This window comes from Dermacentor variabilis, chromosome 9, assembly GCF_050947875.1.
Source record: "Dermacentor variabilis isolate Ectoservices chromosome 9, ASM5094787v1, whole genome shotgun sequence".
NCBI lineage: Eukaryota > Metazoa > Arthropoda > Arachnida > Ixodida > Ixodidae > Dermacentor > Dermacentor variabilis.
The window spans coordinates 115,024,119-115,040,334 of NC_134576.1; the positions used below are offsets into that span (position 1 = coordinate 115,024,119).

Here is a 16,216-nt window from a genome sequence, read left to right on the forward strand (position 1 = left end):
GCGGTTATATTCCAGAAACTTCTGAAAACGCGAAGGACTTAAAGAAGGGACACGGCCAGCGCTGTGCCAATATCTTGAATACCGCGTTGTTTCTTTCCCTATTTTTAATATTCTTTCTCCGCAGGAATTCATAGGGCCGGCCAAAATAAATAACGCTAAATAGAAAAAAAAAATCAAGCGCCATACCATGACATAGCCTCGATCCCTCCACCCCCGTCCCCCATACCTCAAGCCCCCTCGCCTTCTTTTTTTCATTTCTCGCGAAAACAAGCTGAATGACTAGATGCGCGAAGCTGAGATCCACGCGCTATCATCTTTCTCGCGGTGCCACACAGCCCACGTTTCTCGAAATTGCGACGGCAGCGCCATCTGTCAGAAAAATCACACCACGATGCAAGCAGCAAAGAGCCAAGCGGCAGAAGCGGAAGAAAGACGGCGCCAAAACAGGCGGACGCTAGCGAGAGAGGCCCAAGCCAAGCCAAGTCGGCAGGGTAGGCGGGCGTCGGATTCACTCAACAACAGGAACAAACGCGTAAAATAGACCCGACGTACGTTGTAACGCGCAAGAACGCCTCCGCCTCTGGAGAAAATTTAAATAAAGCCCTATAGCCAGGAAGCACGTTCCCACTCGCACACAGAAACAAGAATAATAGAATGGGAATTGGTGACGTTTTAAAGCCCGCGGAAGCCATTGGTGAACGATGCGCCGAAATTCGCCGGTGCGCGAATGCTTATATGCGAAGCGTGTATGTTTTGCCCATAAACAACATCCATAAAAAACAGGTCGGGGGGAGGGGAAGGAGGAGTAACAAAATGGACGAGGAAAGACGTGATTTGAAATATCCATTGGCGAACAATGGATGAAAAAAGTCGCCGATGCGCTTGATTTTGGGTCTGCCGTACGCATCATTCTTTCCTTTTTTTCTTTTCCCCCATAAACTGCACGCTGCAAGAGATAAGAATGAGAAATCCTGCAAAGAAAACTGGCGGCGCCGGCGCCTCAGGCGCTTTTTAGAAAGCCAACCTGCGAATTCTGGAACTTGTGCGCACGCTTGCGCGCGCCTTTTGCGTCAGGCGCGCACCTGGAGAGGATAAAAATAACAAAGAAAGAAAAATGACAAACAAGAATGGTGTGCTGGAGCGCCAGCCAATATGAACGCCGCGCGAGCGCTTCGGGCGATGTGTTTGTTCCTGGACCCGAGGGGCGCCGGGATCCCGGACGCGGAGAGTTTTGCATTGAAGAAACTTTGTGTCGAAGCTTATCTGTACTGACGCCTTTGCCCATGCCTCCACTCTGTAGCCGTTTCGCGGAGGTGAAAACGCCCTAAGCTTTATCGTGCGCCCTTCACCTTTGGGTGAATTGAAGTAAACACGACGCAAAAGAGGAAAAAAAACTGTCTTAAACAGGTCAGGCGAGAAAGTTGCGTATTCCCATGGATGACACAACCTGCTATAGTGTGAGAGAAAGGGACGACAGGTCCCATTCTGGTGTGTCTCCCATACACAAAGCCATTACTCTTGCCCTGCAGTTACCCGTGTGCTTCTATTTTGTTGTTGTTGTTGTTGTTGTCGTTGTTGTCGTCGTCGTCGTCGTCGTCGTCGTCGTCGTCGTCGTCGTCGTTGTTGTTGTTGTTGTTGTTGTTGTTGTTGTTGTTGTTGTTGTTGTTGTTGTTGTTGTTGTTGTTGTTGTTTAAGCGTTGCCTGCGGTTTTCGCTGCTGTTTACGAGATCTCGGTAACATTAATGCCTTTACACTAGCGAAAATCAGTCATTATGCAGTACAGAGTCACAAAGGAAAGACGGCGCTTTAAAGGGCATTGCGACCAGTTGCAAACTTTAAAGTTCCGGATAAAGTAGCACAAAAATCCATGCACCGTCAGCCTTATCCATGATATCTGACGAGGCCATATCGGGGGCGCCCAAAGATACTAGCGCCTTCTCTTTTTTACAAGGTGATCTCATTAAGAACGCCTACGATGGCGAACAATCAGCACAGAAAACGTGACGCAATAAGTCTTCTTTTTCATGTCCATTGCAGGACGAAGGCTTCTCTCAGAGATCTCGTATTCCTACGCCTGTATTGCGCCAGCCGATCCCATCTTCTACCGTCCTTACTCGATTTCATCCACTTAATCTGGAAATACCAGCTACGCCAGCTTTCTCGCTAGTAGTCCCTATACTACACCTGTTTCAATCTGCCAACGCTGTGCCCATTTTTTTTTTTTCGTTTCATCGCTTGCTTCCGGGATTTTCTTTTTTAGCATCTTCTTCTCCAGCTTTTTTTTTTTTTCGTTATCCTCCATGTTTCAGCACTTTAGGGCGGCACTGTTAATTCCGTGCTCTGCGAACATTGGCAAGCTACGTAAACATCCGGTCATGTATACACTTTGGGAACGTTCTGCCGTACGTTGCTGCGACCCACACTTGTTTCCGGTAATCCAGCAATGCGTCTTTTTGCAGCCACCGCACGATGGTCCACACATATTGTCAAGATCACTAGGCGCTCTCTCTCTCTCTCTCTCTCTCTCTCTCTCTCTATATATATATATATATATATATATATATATATATATATATATATATATATATATATATATATATATATATATATATATATATATATATATATATATATACCGTATAAACATTACGTTAACTGCCGCGTGACCGTTGCCTCCAGTTAAGCGACGTCGACGAAGTGCGGGAAAAGGTCGTTTTTTTTTTTTTTTTGAACCCTCTGTGGCATGATTTATGACGCGAAATGCGTCGAGGGTTATTGCGGGAAAGAAAATAAAAAAAAAGGTATGCCCCCCTCCACCCCCCCTCCCACCCTCCCGGGGACGCCGACAAATCTAGCGACACTTTCTGCATTCCGCACACTCCACGAAATCTCGTCTCCTTTTTCTCTCTTCGTCTCTATTGTCTTGTTTGTTTCGCCTCTTTTTCACGTCGTCAGGAAAGCAGCTTTTGGAAAAGTTATGCAAGTTTTAGACGCTCCCATTTCCTACGCTGTCGTTTTCGACGTCGACGTTCTTCTTTTCCTGTCCGCTTTTCTGTATATCAGCTCGGACAACTCATAAGACGCCATAAATCTTTAAAAAGAAATAAGTTGCTACGAAATTGTTCCACTTTCGTGAGCCCCCCTTTTACGAGACGTTCTTTCTCTCTTTCTTCTTCTATTTGCCTTCATTGCCGCCTCACGTACGGAACGTCAGAGTTCATTAGTCTTGAGGGACCTCAGCTGCCTTCGCTGCGTTCTTTTTAGAATTGTGTTGCACGGTTTGCGTTGTATTTCTGTTCGTTCCTTCTTTGTTCGCTTCTTCACCGCCACGGCGATTTCAACTGCGACCGTTATATTTCCTTCGTTTGTGCTCGCGTGTTTCTGTGCTCGTTCGTTTCATCTTTTGCTTACCTCATAACTCGAAGCAAAGTCGTAGATCATACACGAGCAGCACTCGAACGCGCAGCTATTACTTGTTCCCAAGTTTTTTCTAGAATACGGGACGTACAGCGTGTGACTCAGCTAACGTTAGCCGAACTCTTCAATCAATAAAAAAAATAAATGCTGACAAGAAAGGCGGTGCAAGATAAATTGACGGACCTACGGTGTTTTGCTGCCAGAGGCCTGACGACCGAACGTCGTAGGTCCCAAATTTCTATCTTGCACCGTGTATTTTAATACTTTTTTTTTCGTTGAAGAGCTTGGCTAACCTTAGGTGAGACACCCTATAGAGGCACACTTCGGGGGCCGACTCCTCAAAGCGGTTCCCTTCTAGCTTGCTAGCCACTGGCCATCCGTTTTCGAGAGTAATACGGCAAACATCCCGAATGGATGGCTGCTTGTTCTTAACAAACAGTTCTAGCGTAAGACCGTTGTGCGCCCGTTCACAGTCCCGGCAGATGTGCTGAATTCGCTGTCGACGCGTGGGCAGATAACTTTGGACGCTTCACGGAGGTAAAACTTAATTGCTCACCTGGGCGCTTTCTTTAACTAAACGTCGATGCAAGTTGCGGGAAGAGGTTGCCGAAGACTGCGCAACCATTAACGACATTTCGCTTTCGGTATAATGGAAATCTTGCCGTGCTTGGCCCCGGGAAAAAAAAAGAAACAGACGAAATACGGGATGCAGAGGGCATATGTCTTCGGCTCACCTTGTAGAAGGTTGTACTCCGACTGGCTCAGGGTTGCCGGACGTTTCAGGGCGGCTTGCGTCGCGTCTTCCTCGCTGCATTCTGCACACGTCACCAAAAAAAAAGAAAAGAAGAGTAAGTTGATTAAGAACGAGTAATACCGTCCGACACTGACAGCCATGACTGCTGCTGCGGTAAACGAACACATTTTTTGTAACTGCAGGACAAAGACACTGGTGAATTAGTATAACAAAATAACACACAGCAACGTTCGTAGACTTGACGTCTTCTCGAATAGGTAGAAATAATAGCAAGGAATTAGTAACAGCTGGAGCAGCGTAGACAAAGTGACAACCTTATAACGCTATAACGAAGACGACGATAATGAGAGAAGAAATACCGATAAGAGATTAGGCACTAATATATTCAAGTCGGATGCGTAACTCGTGTCACGCTGTAGCTCAAGCTCGGAGTAAAAGTTTGATATTTTCATACATGTCCAGACTCAATCTGCAACATTCAGAGAAAACACGCATGTTGTATTTGGCCAGTGATTGCAGCGAAAATTGTGGCATGACGGCTTGAAGGCTCCTTCTTTCTTTAATTTAGAAATATTAGTCCAATGTGACATTTCATCAATTTTTCTCTCGGCGAAGCAGAAGGGTTTCAGTTATACCGTCTTTATTATCGATTAGGCGTCCCTTTCAAGAGTGATCCGTAGTGTACGCAAATAATGGCAGGTGAACAGACCGGCCGTGAAGCCGACGTGAAGCAAAATGCGACGACAAAGGTACTTACATCAAAACCAACATAAGCTTGCTCGCGTGGAAACACAACAAATAAAGAAGCTACCGAAAAAACACCAAATTTTAGCAAATTTCCACGAAATTCCTAGATAAGCCTGTTCAAATTCTACGCCTATCCCTCTAAAATAATAGCGAGTAGTCGCATGACAGCACCGCAGCCACGTCATTCTCCTACCAATGGCAGCTTTCGCGATGTTGCTGTCCAAACAAACGCGTAAATACAGCGTTACAGCTTGTCACAGCTCTACGCGAACAGTACGGCGACCGCATCGAAGTCGGCGTGCGTATGCCTCCCTTGTATTACATTTACAGCCTCTGCCCAAAGAAACGAAGTCACGACACACATAAGCGGATGTCTATAAAAAGCTATAGAAAGTGAACGCGGTCTGTTACAACATCGGCAGCGCTCGAAAACTCCGGGGAGTCAGATGAACTCCTGTCATCCCCCTCCCCACTTATCTTTGACGGTCACGACTCGTTTCTTTTGAGAAAAGCTGTATACGCTACGATGTGCGTCTGCTGGGGTGCCTAAGAGGATGTGAGGTCATTCTGCTCAGCACGGGGTTGTGGGTTCGACTTCCGGCCCCCACGGCCACATTCCTATATTGAGCCGGAACGAAATAAAAACGAAAAAAAAAACAAGAAACATACTCGTGTTTTCTAGAAGTTAGGTGCATGCTAGGGAGACGCAGGAGAGCAAAGCTAGACTGGAATCCTCAATTGCGCCGCCCTTTCTAGCCTTATGTTTAGGTTCGCCCGTCTAGGCCCCATCAATGGGGATTTCTTTTTCTTTTTAGAAGAAGCATATTCATGAATCTCAGTGAACGCAAAATCGCAAACTGCACGCTCAGGGGAAACCGAGGGGCTGTAGTTGAAAGCATCCGACGCCACGGCCAGAGTAGCACTGGTTAACGGTCCCAGGGCCTTTGATGATGACAATGACGATGATTACAATGATGATGATTACAATAATAATAATAATAATAATAATAATAATAATAATAATAATAATAATAATAATAATAATAATAATACTTCATCCATACTTCAAAAGCTGCTGTGGCCGAACTCCCAACGCTTAAGTCGTGTAAGTCAGACGGTACGGACGAAGAGCCATTTCAACTAAAGTTTTTTTATTCATGCTCATTTCATAAGTGATCGTTGTCGTATGGCCGGCCGCCTTCAATAATAATAATATGCCAGCATAAGGCTTTGGACATGCTGTTGCAAACAATTGAAGGGAAACGCACTTTCTGTCAATGTGGGCCTCAATTTCGCGCGCAGTATGCGTTTTGTGATACACGGGAACGACAGACAGCAGCACTAAATACACGACGGAGGTCCCTGCGACGAAGTACACACTCTCCTCAGATTCCAAAACACACTCGGCTCAACCCAAACTTTTGCCATCCCTTCTGACGTAGGGACGTCAGAGGTAGATTACTGGACGTATCCGGAGGGCACCTGTACGGTATAGAAGATGTAATTTATCTCGATAGTGCGATACGGGTCATATTGATCGGCCGTCAGACATGCTTCGCCGCGAGTTTCGTTAATTCGAGTAGGAGGCCCTTGCCCAAACTATCGGCTCTGATCAAAGATGCTGCTGGAGACGTTCCACCCGAGACTTGACGGAACGCGGGTCTCGTTCCTCAAGCTCAGTTCCCAAGAGGAACCCTCGTTCCATAAATCTTTCTTTCTCTTTTTGTTTCTTTCTTTTTGCGTTGGCCAGTGTTACTCCTTCTTCTTCCGTTTCCTTTTCCGCATTCTCATCAACTTCGGGGTCTCAAGAAGGAACCGACAACTTGCAGGGCTGTCAAGACCGATACTCGAAAAGCATCGATGAAATCCCGCAAAATCCCTCGGCTACAGTCTCGGCTACAGGAAGCGAGAAAAAAACGAGAAATAAGGAGAACAAACGATCACGACAGTACCCACAGTCCTCTATTAGTCTACGCGAGAATGAAATGCGACGTGGGTGAAGCTAATGCATTTCAATGTAGCGCCGGAGAAATAAACCAAGCTTGCTGAAAAGCATTGCTACAGAAGAAAACGTAGCGGCTGTTGTGTGACTATAGTGGCAATAAAATGGTGCATACACTGATACTTGAAGTTACCAAAGAATTAGTAGAAAAGCCAAGTAGTCGTTAATAAATTCCGAAACTGGGAAGGTTAGCGCGAACTGAGCACGCCAAGCGACCTTGCCGGTGAACAACAGCTGAGAATACAACAAGCAACATTAGATGCAATCTGTAACGTATCGTGTAACGCACACGACATTCACAAAACGACAGTTCAGCAGCGTGCTTTTTTGTTGTTTTTTCGCGGACTGCTCATGCTCTCAAGTTGCGAACGCGTTACTTGCGAACGCGTTGTTTCTAGATAGTCTGTAACCATAAGTCGCTGCAAAAATTGATAAGGTCACAAGTCTACAGCCTGCCTGCAGGCAATGAACAGTTAACATAAAAGCGTCTGTAATGTTATCCTGATTTTCTAAGCAGGATATTTATTTGGACCCTTTTCCTGCGTAGACAGTTGAGCGGGTCCTTCTTTAGAAATTGATTGATTGATTGATTGATTGATTGATTGATTGATTGATTGATTGATTGATTGATTGATTGATTGATTGATTGATTGATTGATTGATTGATTGAAAGCACAACAGATGGCGGGCGACATACAGCGTAAAACCACAAGCATTCAATCTATGGATTCACAGTAACATAAAAGCTCAAAAGAGTGTATAAGCAGTCTACTTCATGTGGTCTACCATCGAGTACGTAGAATTGCAAACAAGGACGTTTGGAAAAAAAGCGCGTGAACATTACTGAGTGACAGAAGGTTCGATACCGCAAGCCATCAGGTCGCTGAAGGCGGATTGAAACAGCGTACTAGATTCCATGGCCGAGCACTTCCTGTCTGAAGCCGAAAGGAATTGTGCCGACAGCACCTGATAACATGACAGCACCGACAACATAACATGGCATAACATGTCATAACATGACACCACCGATTCTTACTCACGCGTGGCGTGATTGCGCGGCACTGAGTCACGCGGCGCTTGTTCTCGGAGTTCGCTCCATCGTGTGCTCTATGGAGACATTCAACAGACTTCACAGGAAATATTCAAACATTCTGTCGTATTTTAAGCAGGGTACAGAAAGAAGTCTACACATCTTTAAAAAAAATTACGGGGTTTCACGCGCCAAAACCACGATCTCATTATGCGGCACGCCGTAGTGGGGGGACTCCGGAAATTGAGACCAACTGGGGTTCTTTAACGTGCACCCAAATCTAAGTACACGGGTGCTTTCGAATTTCTGCCCCATCGAAATGTGGCCGCCGTGGCCGGGATTCGATCCCGCGACCTCATGCTTAGCAGCCCAACGCCATAGCCACTAAGCAACCATGGCGAGTCTGTAGTTCTTTCGACCTACTATCAAGTCGACAAACATACAAACAGGATGTTCTCCCAAAGTGTATGAACGTTAGTCAACGACACAAGCTTTAATGCCACACACGCAACCAGGTTATTTCGAGGTACTCTACAGACTTCATACAAAATCTTCGATAAAGTTTCTACATATTGTACAAACAGTATAGTAGCTTTGCTCCGCCGTCGAACCCACAGACTTGCGAAAAAAAAGTTCGTAAACTGTACATAAATATTAGTCGATTACAGAAGGTGCGAGGCCACAAGTCCGCCGGGTGTATCTACAGTGTCTACAAAAACAAGAGCAAACAACTACAGGATTTCTATAGAACCAGCCGTACGAGCTTTAAGGAGGGGACAGGCATCGCTCTTGTTGCCGAAAAAGGAAACGAATTTAACCAAGGGATCCCTTCCGTTTCCTCTCCAGCGATTCTGTCTTCATCGGTCACGGCTATGTTCTTCCGAGTCTCTTGTAACTTTTTTTAGCTTTCATCCCATCGTGGAGCCTCTTGCTACTCGTCGTCTTTTATTTTATTTTATTTTTATTTCTTGAGTGCGCGTGCAAATAGATGAGCTGAAAAGGTCACCCAGGAATGTGGGAGGCACATCTCGCCAGTGTCTGACGTCACCGGCTGCGTCATTCGGCGCGCTCCTTTTATTTGTTTCTTCCTTTCTTTTTTTTTCTCCAGGCTGCTACTGCTGTCGTTAGAATCCGAAACGGACCGACAGAGAGACTGCAATATATTCGGGATTCAGCTGGCACCGTGGACAATAGAAGACAATAGACGGGGAGAAAAACGCTTTGAAACGCTCGCGCGGAGCTTAAGGGATTATTGCGCAACAAAGAACGGTACTCGTAATATGAAAAGCAACGGCGTTTTCTTTACAATCAGCAAATCCTGCCCTGCCCTGCCTTGCTCACTCGCGAAAACAGTCGCTTACGTATTGAGTCGCCAGTGTATGGTGAAGCTTACTAGTCGATCGCACCTGCAGAAAATATGCGGAATCGCATGTAAGCTGTAGAATCGAACTCATCCAGAGACAATGAATGCAAAAAAAAAGGAAACAAAGGCATAGGAAAGATTACTGCGTTGTTTATTCGAAACGGAGACATGATAATGAAAAGGCAAATGAAAGGGGGAAGAAAAGATGTTGCCACAAGTATAAGCCGAATCCACATCTTCCGTTCCACGATGTATATACAAATTGATTAACGGTGTTTTCCGCTGCCTCCCCACGTCAACTTTCTTTTGCGGAATTTGTGCGTCTGTACTAGATCTAGCTCTGGGAATGTTAAACGTCACTCACGTCAAAGGCAGCGGGCGTGGAACACCCTTCACACCACAGGCGTGACGCCTGTGGCGTGACGTCACGTAGTACTTGACGACTGTGGTTTCGGTGATGAAGAGCGTGTTGAGTACGTTCACTATTAGATGACGAGGAAGTCAAAGTTCGTGCGCAGTGCTCGCGATAGTAGTGAGAATTACAGCACCGTGTCCTGAATTTTGAATCCAAGTGCAAGCCGCAATGGAACACACCCCGTGTGCCAAGCTCAGGAACACTCTTACGCAGCCGAGCTACTATAGGAATTGCGGGAGCGTCAGTGCACGATAGCCAAAGCACGCAGCCCGACGACGTAGCAGGTGAGCGCACGGTGCAATTTGGAAATCCACACGAACACTACAACTGTGGGTCGACGTTCGCGCCGTCACAGTCACCTAAATATGTCATGTGTGAACTTTGCTTGAACTTGTGACATTGCTTGCGTGCAAGCAGAAAAAAAAAGAAAGATAACGCTTCGAGAGCTACCACAGAAAAGGATTCAATAAAGCACGCAGACACCACTTGATTACTCAAGTTACGACGTGCCTTTACAGATTTGATTTGGGCAGTCCGTAGGATGTTTCTAGACGTATTGTAGACAACTCTGAGCTCATGCGTTCGTTATGTTTTCGCTACGTTATGTCTACGAACGGAAGTCTTTTAACTCTCGTTAGTTCGATCCTCTGTGAAACCGAGATAGATAGATAGATAGATAGATAGATAGATAGATAGATAGATAGATAGATAGATAGATAGATAGATAGATAGATAGATAGATAGATAGATAGATAGATAGATAGATAGATAGATAGATAGATAGATAGATAGATAGATAGATAGATAGATAGATAGATAGATAGATAGATAGATAGATAGATAGATAGATAGATAGATAGATAGATAGATAGATAGATAGATAGATAGATAGATAGATAGATAGATAGATAGATAGATAGATAGATAGATAGATAGATAGATAGACAGACAGACAGACAGACAGACAGACAGACAGACAGACAGACAGACAGACAGACAGACAGACAGACAGACAGACAGACAGACAGACAGACAGACAGACAGACAGACAGACAGACAGACAGACAGACAGACAGACAGACAGACAGACAGACAGACAGACAGACAGACAGACAGACAGACAGACAGACAGACAGACAGACAGACAGACAGACAGACAGATAGATAGATAGATAGATAGATAGATAGATAGATAGATAGATAGATAGATAGATAGATAGATAGATAGATAGATAGACAGACAGACAGACAGACAGACAGACAGACAGACAGACAGACAGACAGACAGACAGATAGATAGATAGATAGATAGATAGATAGATAGATAGATAGATAGATAGATAGATAGATAGATAGATAAAAGGGAAGGAAAGACAGGGAGGTTAGCCAGTATAAATACCGGCTGGCTACCCTGTGCTCATGAAAGGGGTAAAGGCAATAAAAGGAGAAAGAAGAGAAAAAAAACGAGAAATATACACACAGTAACTCGACGCTACGCGCTACAACATTCAAAAGCGGTCGCACAATTCACAAGCCCTTAAATGCTTCAGCAAAGCCCTGAAGGCCTTGAGTGCCGAAACCCGAAACCTAAATTTGGATTGCTCCTCGCAGAGTGTCCGCAGACACCCTTCACCGTTAAAATTAGGGCCATAAGTTCGCGGGCCACGGTATAGACAATCTCTATATTGCCTTAAAAATGCACCCATAGAGTTTGCATGGACTCCCCAAATATTTTGTCTGTGTGTGTGTAGGTGAAGATGCTTCAGTGGGAAAAAGAAGAAAGATGGGACGGAATTTCCTTTTTTTAGATTGGTGTTCTTTCTTCAAAAAAAAAAAACAAAACAAGAAACGAGACAAATATATGTAAACGGGCAGCGTTCCCAGGATTCTCGGCGCGCAAGTGTCTGGGCACAGCACGAAGAAACTCACAAAAGCAAACGGGCCGCACAGTGTGATTTGATTTTGTTAAATGTTTGACTTGGAAGGGAAAGCGCGCGTATGATAAAATCGCGGTAATGGCGGCTCTTTTTTTTTTTTTTCGCCATTCGCGCTGCTTCAGTTTACACAGAGCCGAGATGAAAAGATCGCCCTAGGGAGGTTTTTCTTACTTTTTTTTCTTTGTTTACATTTCTGCGCATTTTAGATTCAAGTCCCAATATTTGGCTTCCAAATTTGAGGCCCTATCTGATTTGCATATCACAGCGTGACTTGCCTAGCGTGACTTGCACTTTCTTTTCTATTTGTTCAATCCAAGGCCACCGCCAAAAACGGAATTTCTGTGTGAATTTACTTTTTGGCGCCGCCATCAAAGCGAATCTCGGCCGTCATGCGTAATGCATTTTTGCCGGCGCTTTGACTTCACCCAAGAGCTCGTCTCGAAGCAGAGCACAGAGGACCGACGAAAAAAAAAATTGTTCATAATAAATTCACGACAGCGTGTTTGCGTTTCCGATTATACCCGCCGTACGACGACGACGACAACCATTCGGATTATACGTATACGCACGCGCATAATACGATGTGCCCGCGTACCATCGTAACAGGCGCAGTGGTTGGGAGTGGAAGCTGCTGTGTGCGGACGAAATGTTCGCGCGAGCCATTAACCAAACGGGTCGATTTCTTGCGGCTGCGTGTATACTAATGTTGACAGACAATCACGAGATGCTCGTCTGGGGAGCGATGATAACCAGTAATGTTATTCAGCACAAGCACAAATTTGAAACAGTCTGTGTGATATCATGCTGTGCAGTCTTTCCGTTAGAATACATGTCCGCAGCAAAGTAAACGAAACATCGTTCCAGCGCACAATTGAACACGGACGAGAAGAGAAAGACAACACGAACGCCGGCAACACGAACCGGCGTTCTTGTTGTCTTTCTCTCCGGCGTTCGTGTTGTCTTTCTCTTCTCGTTCGCGCTCAATTGTGCGCTGGAACGATGTTTCATAATGCTAATCATAACCAACTAGCCCAGCTGTCCATACTTAGCAAAGCAAACGGCTTATTAAACAACCAACGGCGAGCAGTGATTCTGTGCGAACGTCAGCGAAAACGATGTACAGTTAAGTACCGCGCACTACGCAGGACTTCGGATTGAAAGTAGCGTACATTACGGTTTACGTTTAAGGTATACTCGAGACTGCTTAGTTTCATAAAAAGCACTCTTGTTTGTGAAATATTTTAACCCCTGAGACCTGAGGTCATGTGCAATTTTATTGCTCTTCATACTTTAGAAATCGGTTTTTAATTTTTAGCTTTAAGCTTTTTGTTCATTTGTTGTTGAATAATTTCGTTTAATCAATCGGTCATCAAAAATATTGCCTACCGGTGTCAGGTAACCAGTTACAGCTTACTTATCGAATAAAGGCATACCGATTACTTTTTAACAAGTACACGTCAGCCTGTGATGCTCCTGATGCCAGTTTATTTTCCTTTCGACGAAACACAATACTGATTCCACATGCATTGTCTTAATCGACAGCTAGGTGTTTCCATTAAGAGTGAGCAGTACTGTACGCACTGTACGCCTTGGTAGAACGCCGCGGTACGCAGGTCACCACATCCACACGTTTTCTCTATCGCTATAATAGAATTGACGAGGAATCTACAAAGTATCTATATAGTCTACATGAAATCCACCACTAGCCATAAATTTTACTCTACGTACTAATGTAATATTCATAACATACTCTCCCCCCCCCTTTCCCTCCAAGGTGAACTTACGTGTAAAACGCATAGGCGAGGTTAGACTTTAATATAAAGCAATCAGTTGCTAGGCAACGTTGGCGCCACGTCTTTCAACACGTCTGCTTTTGGTGTTGAGCTAGTTTGCGCTGTCATGAGGTCACCAATCTTTTTCTTTTTTTTTGCGTTAGTTGGCCTTACCCCTGTAACGGCGCTGGCGTCCTCGAGGAATCGCACATGAATTGCGATATTTTTCTTTATGCCTCACGAACCAACTCTGCCGCGCCCTGGCGCGCCGCTAATGCTAATCGGGCGCGTACTCTTTTCGTTACCTTCCTTGAAAATGCCGGAATAAATTAGGCGCTAATAAGAAGCATGTCTTAGGAGCTCGTATTTAAATACCAGGAAATTGAGAAATAGCCTCCTTTCAGATTCAGCTGCATAGAATTTGACGAGGTTTGGTGAATTTCAAAGAACACGGTTTCTTTTATTTTGGGTATCGAATTTTTTTTTTACAGAAATCTAAAGAAATAGCACGAGAGTTGGAAATTTTAAGCATAACGTTTACAACTCTGTGACTCAGCAAGAGACGCGATATGACAATGTTTAAGCTACAGGTATTGAGACATCCAAGGAGAACGAAATTGATATGTTATACACAATTCTGAAATATACCACCAATTTGTGAGTAAGACTTTGGCAGTACCTTTGGAGGCATTGTCACTATTTCACGCAAGCTGTGAGTTATCGCACAGTTACATATAGCTAAAAATTTATTGTATACTTATAATGCATAGTTGTAATGCACAGTTATAGGTGAGTCATTGCATAGTTATGTTTCTTTGGTATATGGTGGTGTTAACTGAGGGTCCCACATACAGTTTATTCACTACTAGACCTCCTTCTGTATTTATGTCTTCTCTGAATGATGTACGAAAATAAAATGGAAAATTGAAATTGAACTCGTACATCAAATTTATCCGCTCTACATATCCTAATAGATACAAATTGCAGAACTGGGACGTCTGTCCTTGGTGCAGATTTACAGACATGCAAACTTCGTGCTTCATTTTTTTTTTTCCTTTTGTGCACCGCCCATATTTACATCAAGTTCTAAAATTCAGCCCGTAAATCAAATGCTGCTCCTTGTACAGTCACTATAGTATTCAGTTCTCTCTTAACTGCAACAGCATATTTATTCAAATGGGTCCCCTCGTTGCGTAACAAGAATAGTTCTGCATTTCACTTACATTTCATAATGGAAATCAGAGTTGGTCTCCCCAGCTAAAAGCTTCGTGGTCCTCTTAATGCGCAACGCATCCAACATAAGCTACGGCGAATTTATTGCCTCGAAATGTTAAGTCATGTACGAGGTAACTTACTGTATAGCCTATATATAGTAGCGTTTTTGATACACCAGAACCAGATGTCAGCTGTTCACAGTTCAGCAAAAAAACAATTACTAATTAATTATTTACGGCACTAACGAAGTTATAACTCATATTACATTTTATTGCTTTCTTGCGCAGATGTGCTCTCCATGGTCGTACATAAAGGTGAACAATTCGTTCTAATTCCGCGTGATGTGGAACTGCTGTCGGGCGTTACGGGGTTAAAATGCGTTGTTTCTTTCGCTGTCACACAGAGCCCCGGGGCACATGAACAAGGCGAAGAGACTCACCGACAACTTTCACGTGGACCACGCCGTGATCGTCGGTCTCGAGCACCACTGTGGATCCCGGCTGCTGCAAAGTGAAAACGAAGCAGAAAAGAAAGGAGACAAAACCGTTAGCATATCTGTGCAACTCTTCACAAACAACGCGAACAATTACGAAACTACTCCGACGCGTCGTACACTGTTTCAAGGTTCAGCCACATTTTTAACAGAGGCTTAATGCGCCCCCCAAAACGCACACCTGAGACTTACTCCATGCTTAGAAACGAGTTACACGGCCATTACGTGTCCCACTTTAACGTAAGTACGCGTAACGGGCGTTCTGGTCAGTTATTTTCTGTTCGCGACTGAAGTTGCGCTAACAGCACACATTCAATAGAGCGTCAACTGCTGGAATCATTCCCCTAAATCTCCAAAAAAGTTATTACGCAAACTTAATGCAAACCTTCCGTTGACGCTGAAGTCCTTTTTCTTTCTGCTTTCACAATTTTGCGCGAGATTTAAAAAAAAGAAGAGAACACACAAAGCCTTCTTTACCGAGGTTAATTATGTTTCGCGTGCATTACGGGAATTGTAATTGCTGGACGCAAGGGTCAAGACTCACGTCACTACGCACACAGAGCGCGCCACCTTAGTGCAGAGCTTGAGCTCAGTTTCTTCATAACTGCACATATTACAATCGTACGAAGGTCGCGAACGCACTTTTACGCTATCCAAAATCGAGAGTTATCATGCAAAACAGATTTAGTCTGTCTGTCAACGTACGAGACTCATTCACGGAGCACCGGTACATCGAGCAGACAGACGTGAGAAGTACTAAAGCCCCTTAAACTTCGAGAAGCAGCGGCACGCTTTGAAGAATGCCGCCTCCTCCTCGCGCGCTCTGGCCGGGGCCGACGCCGCGTCGCTATTGGCCCAATAACATCACGTGGTCCCCCGCGCCGTGCATCAGCGCCATTTTTGCTCGAGAAGCGTCTACGGAGTGGCGAGGAGCGCATGTTGGCGCCGTTGCTACGCTCGAGCAGTGTTGGCGGCGCCACAGTCGAGGAGGGGGCGTGAAAGAGAGGAGAAACGAGGAGGAGTGAAGGCGGAGGAGGAGAGTGTCGCTACATTACGAAGTTTAAGGGGCTT

At 44.8% G+C, this 16,216-nt stretch overlaps 1 protein-coding gene across 7 annotated transcripts in view; it reads right to left on the reverse strand.

Annotated features, from left to right (window-relative positions):
* Positions 1–16,216, reverse strand: part of LOC142557325 (uncharacterized) — a 412,081-nt gene that overhangs the window by 48,345 nt on the left and 347,520 nt on the right. For all 7 annotated transcript variants that reach the window (XM_075669074.1, XM_075669068.1, XM_075669069.1 and 4 more), the window contains 2 exons: positions 15,092–15,155; positions 4,152–4,232 (listed from right to left, as the gene is read on the reverse strand). In XM_075669074.1, the coding sequence (XP_075525189.1) occupies positions 4,152–4,232; positions 15,092–15,155 (145 nt within the window). The remainder of the gene's footprint in view (positions 1–4,151; positions 4,233–15,091; positions 15,156–16,216) is intronic.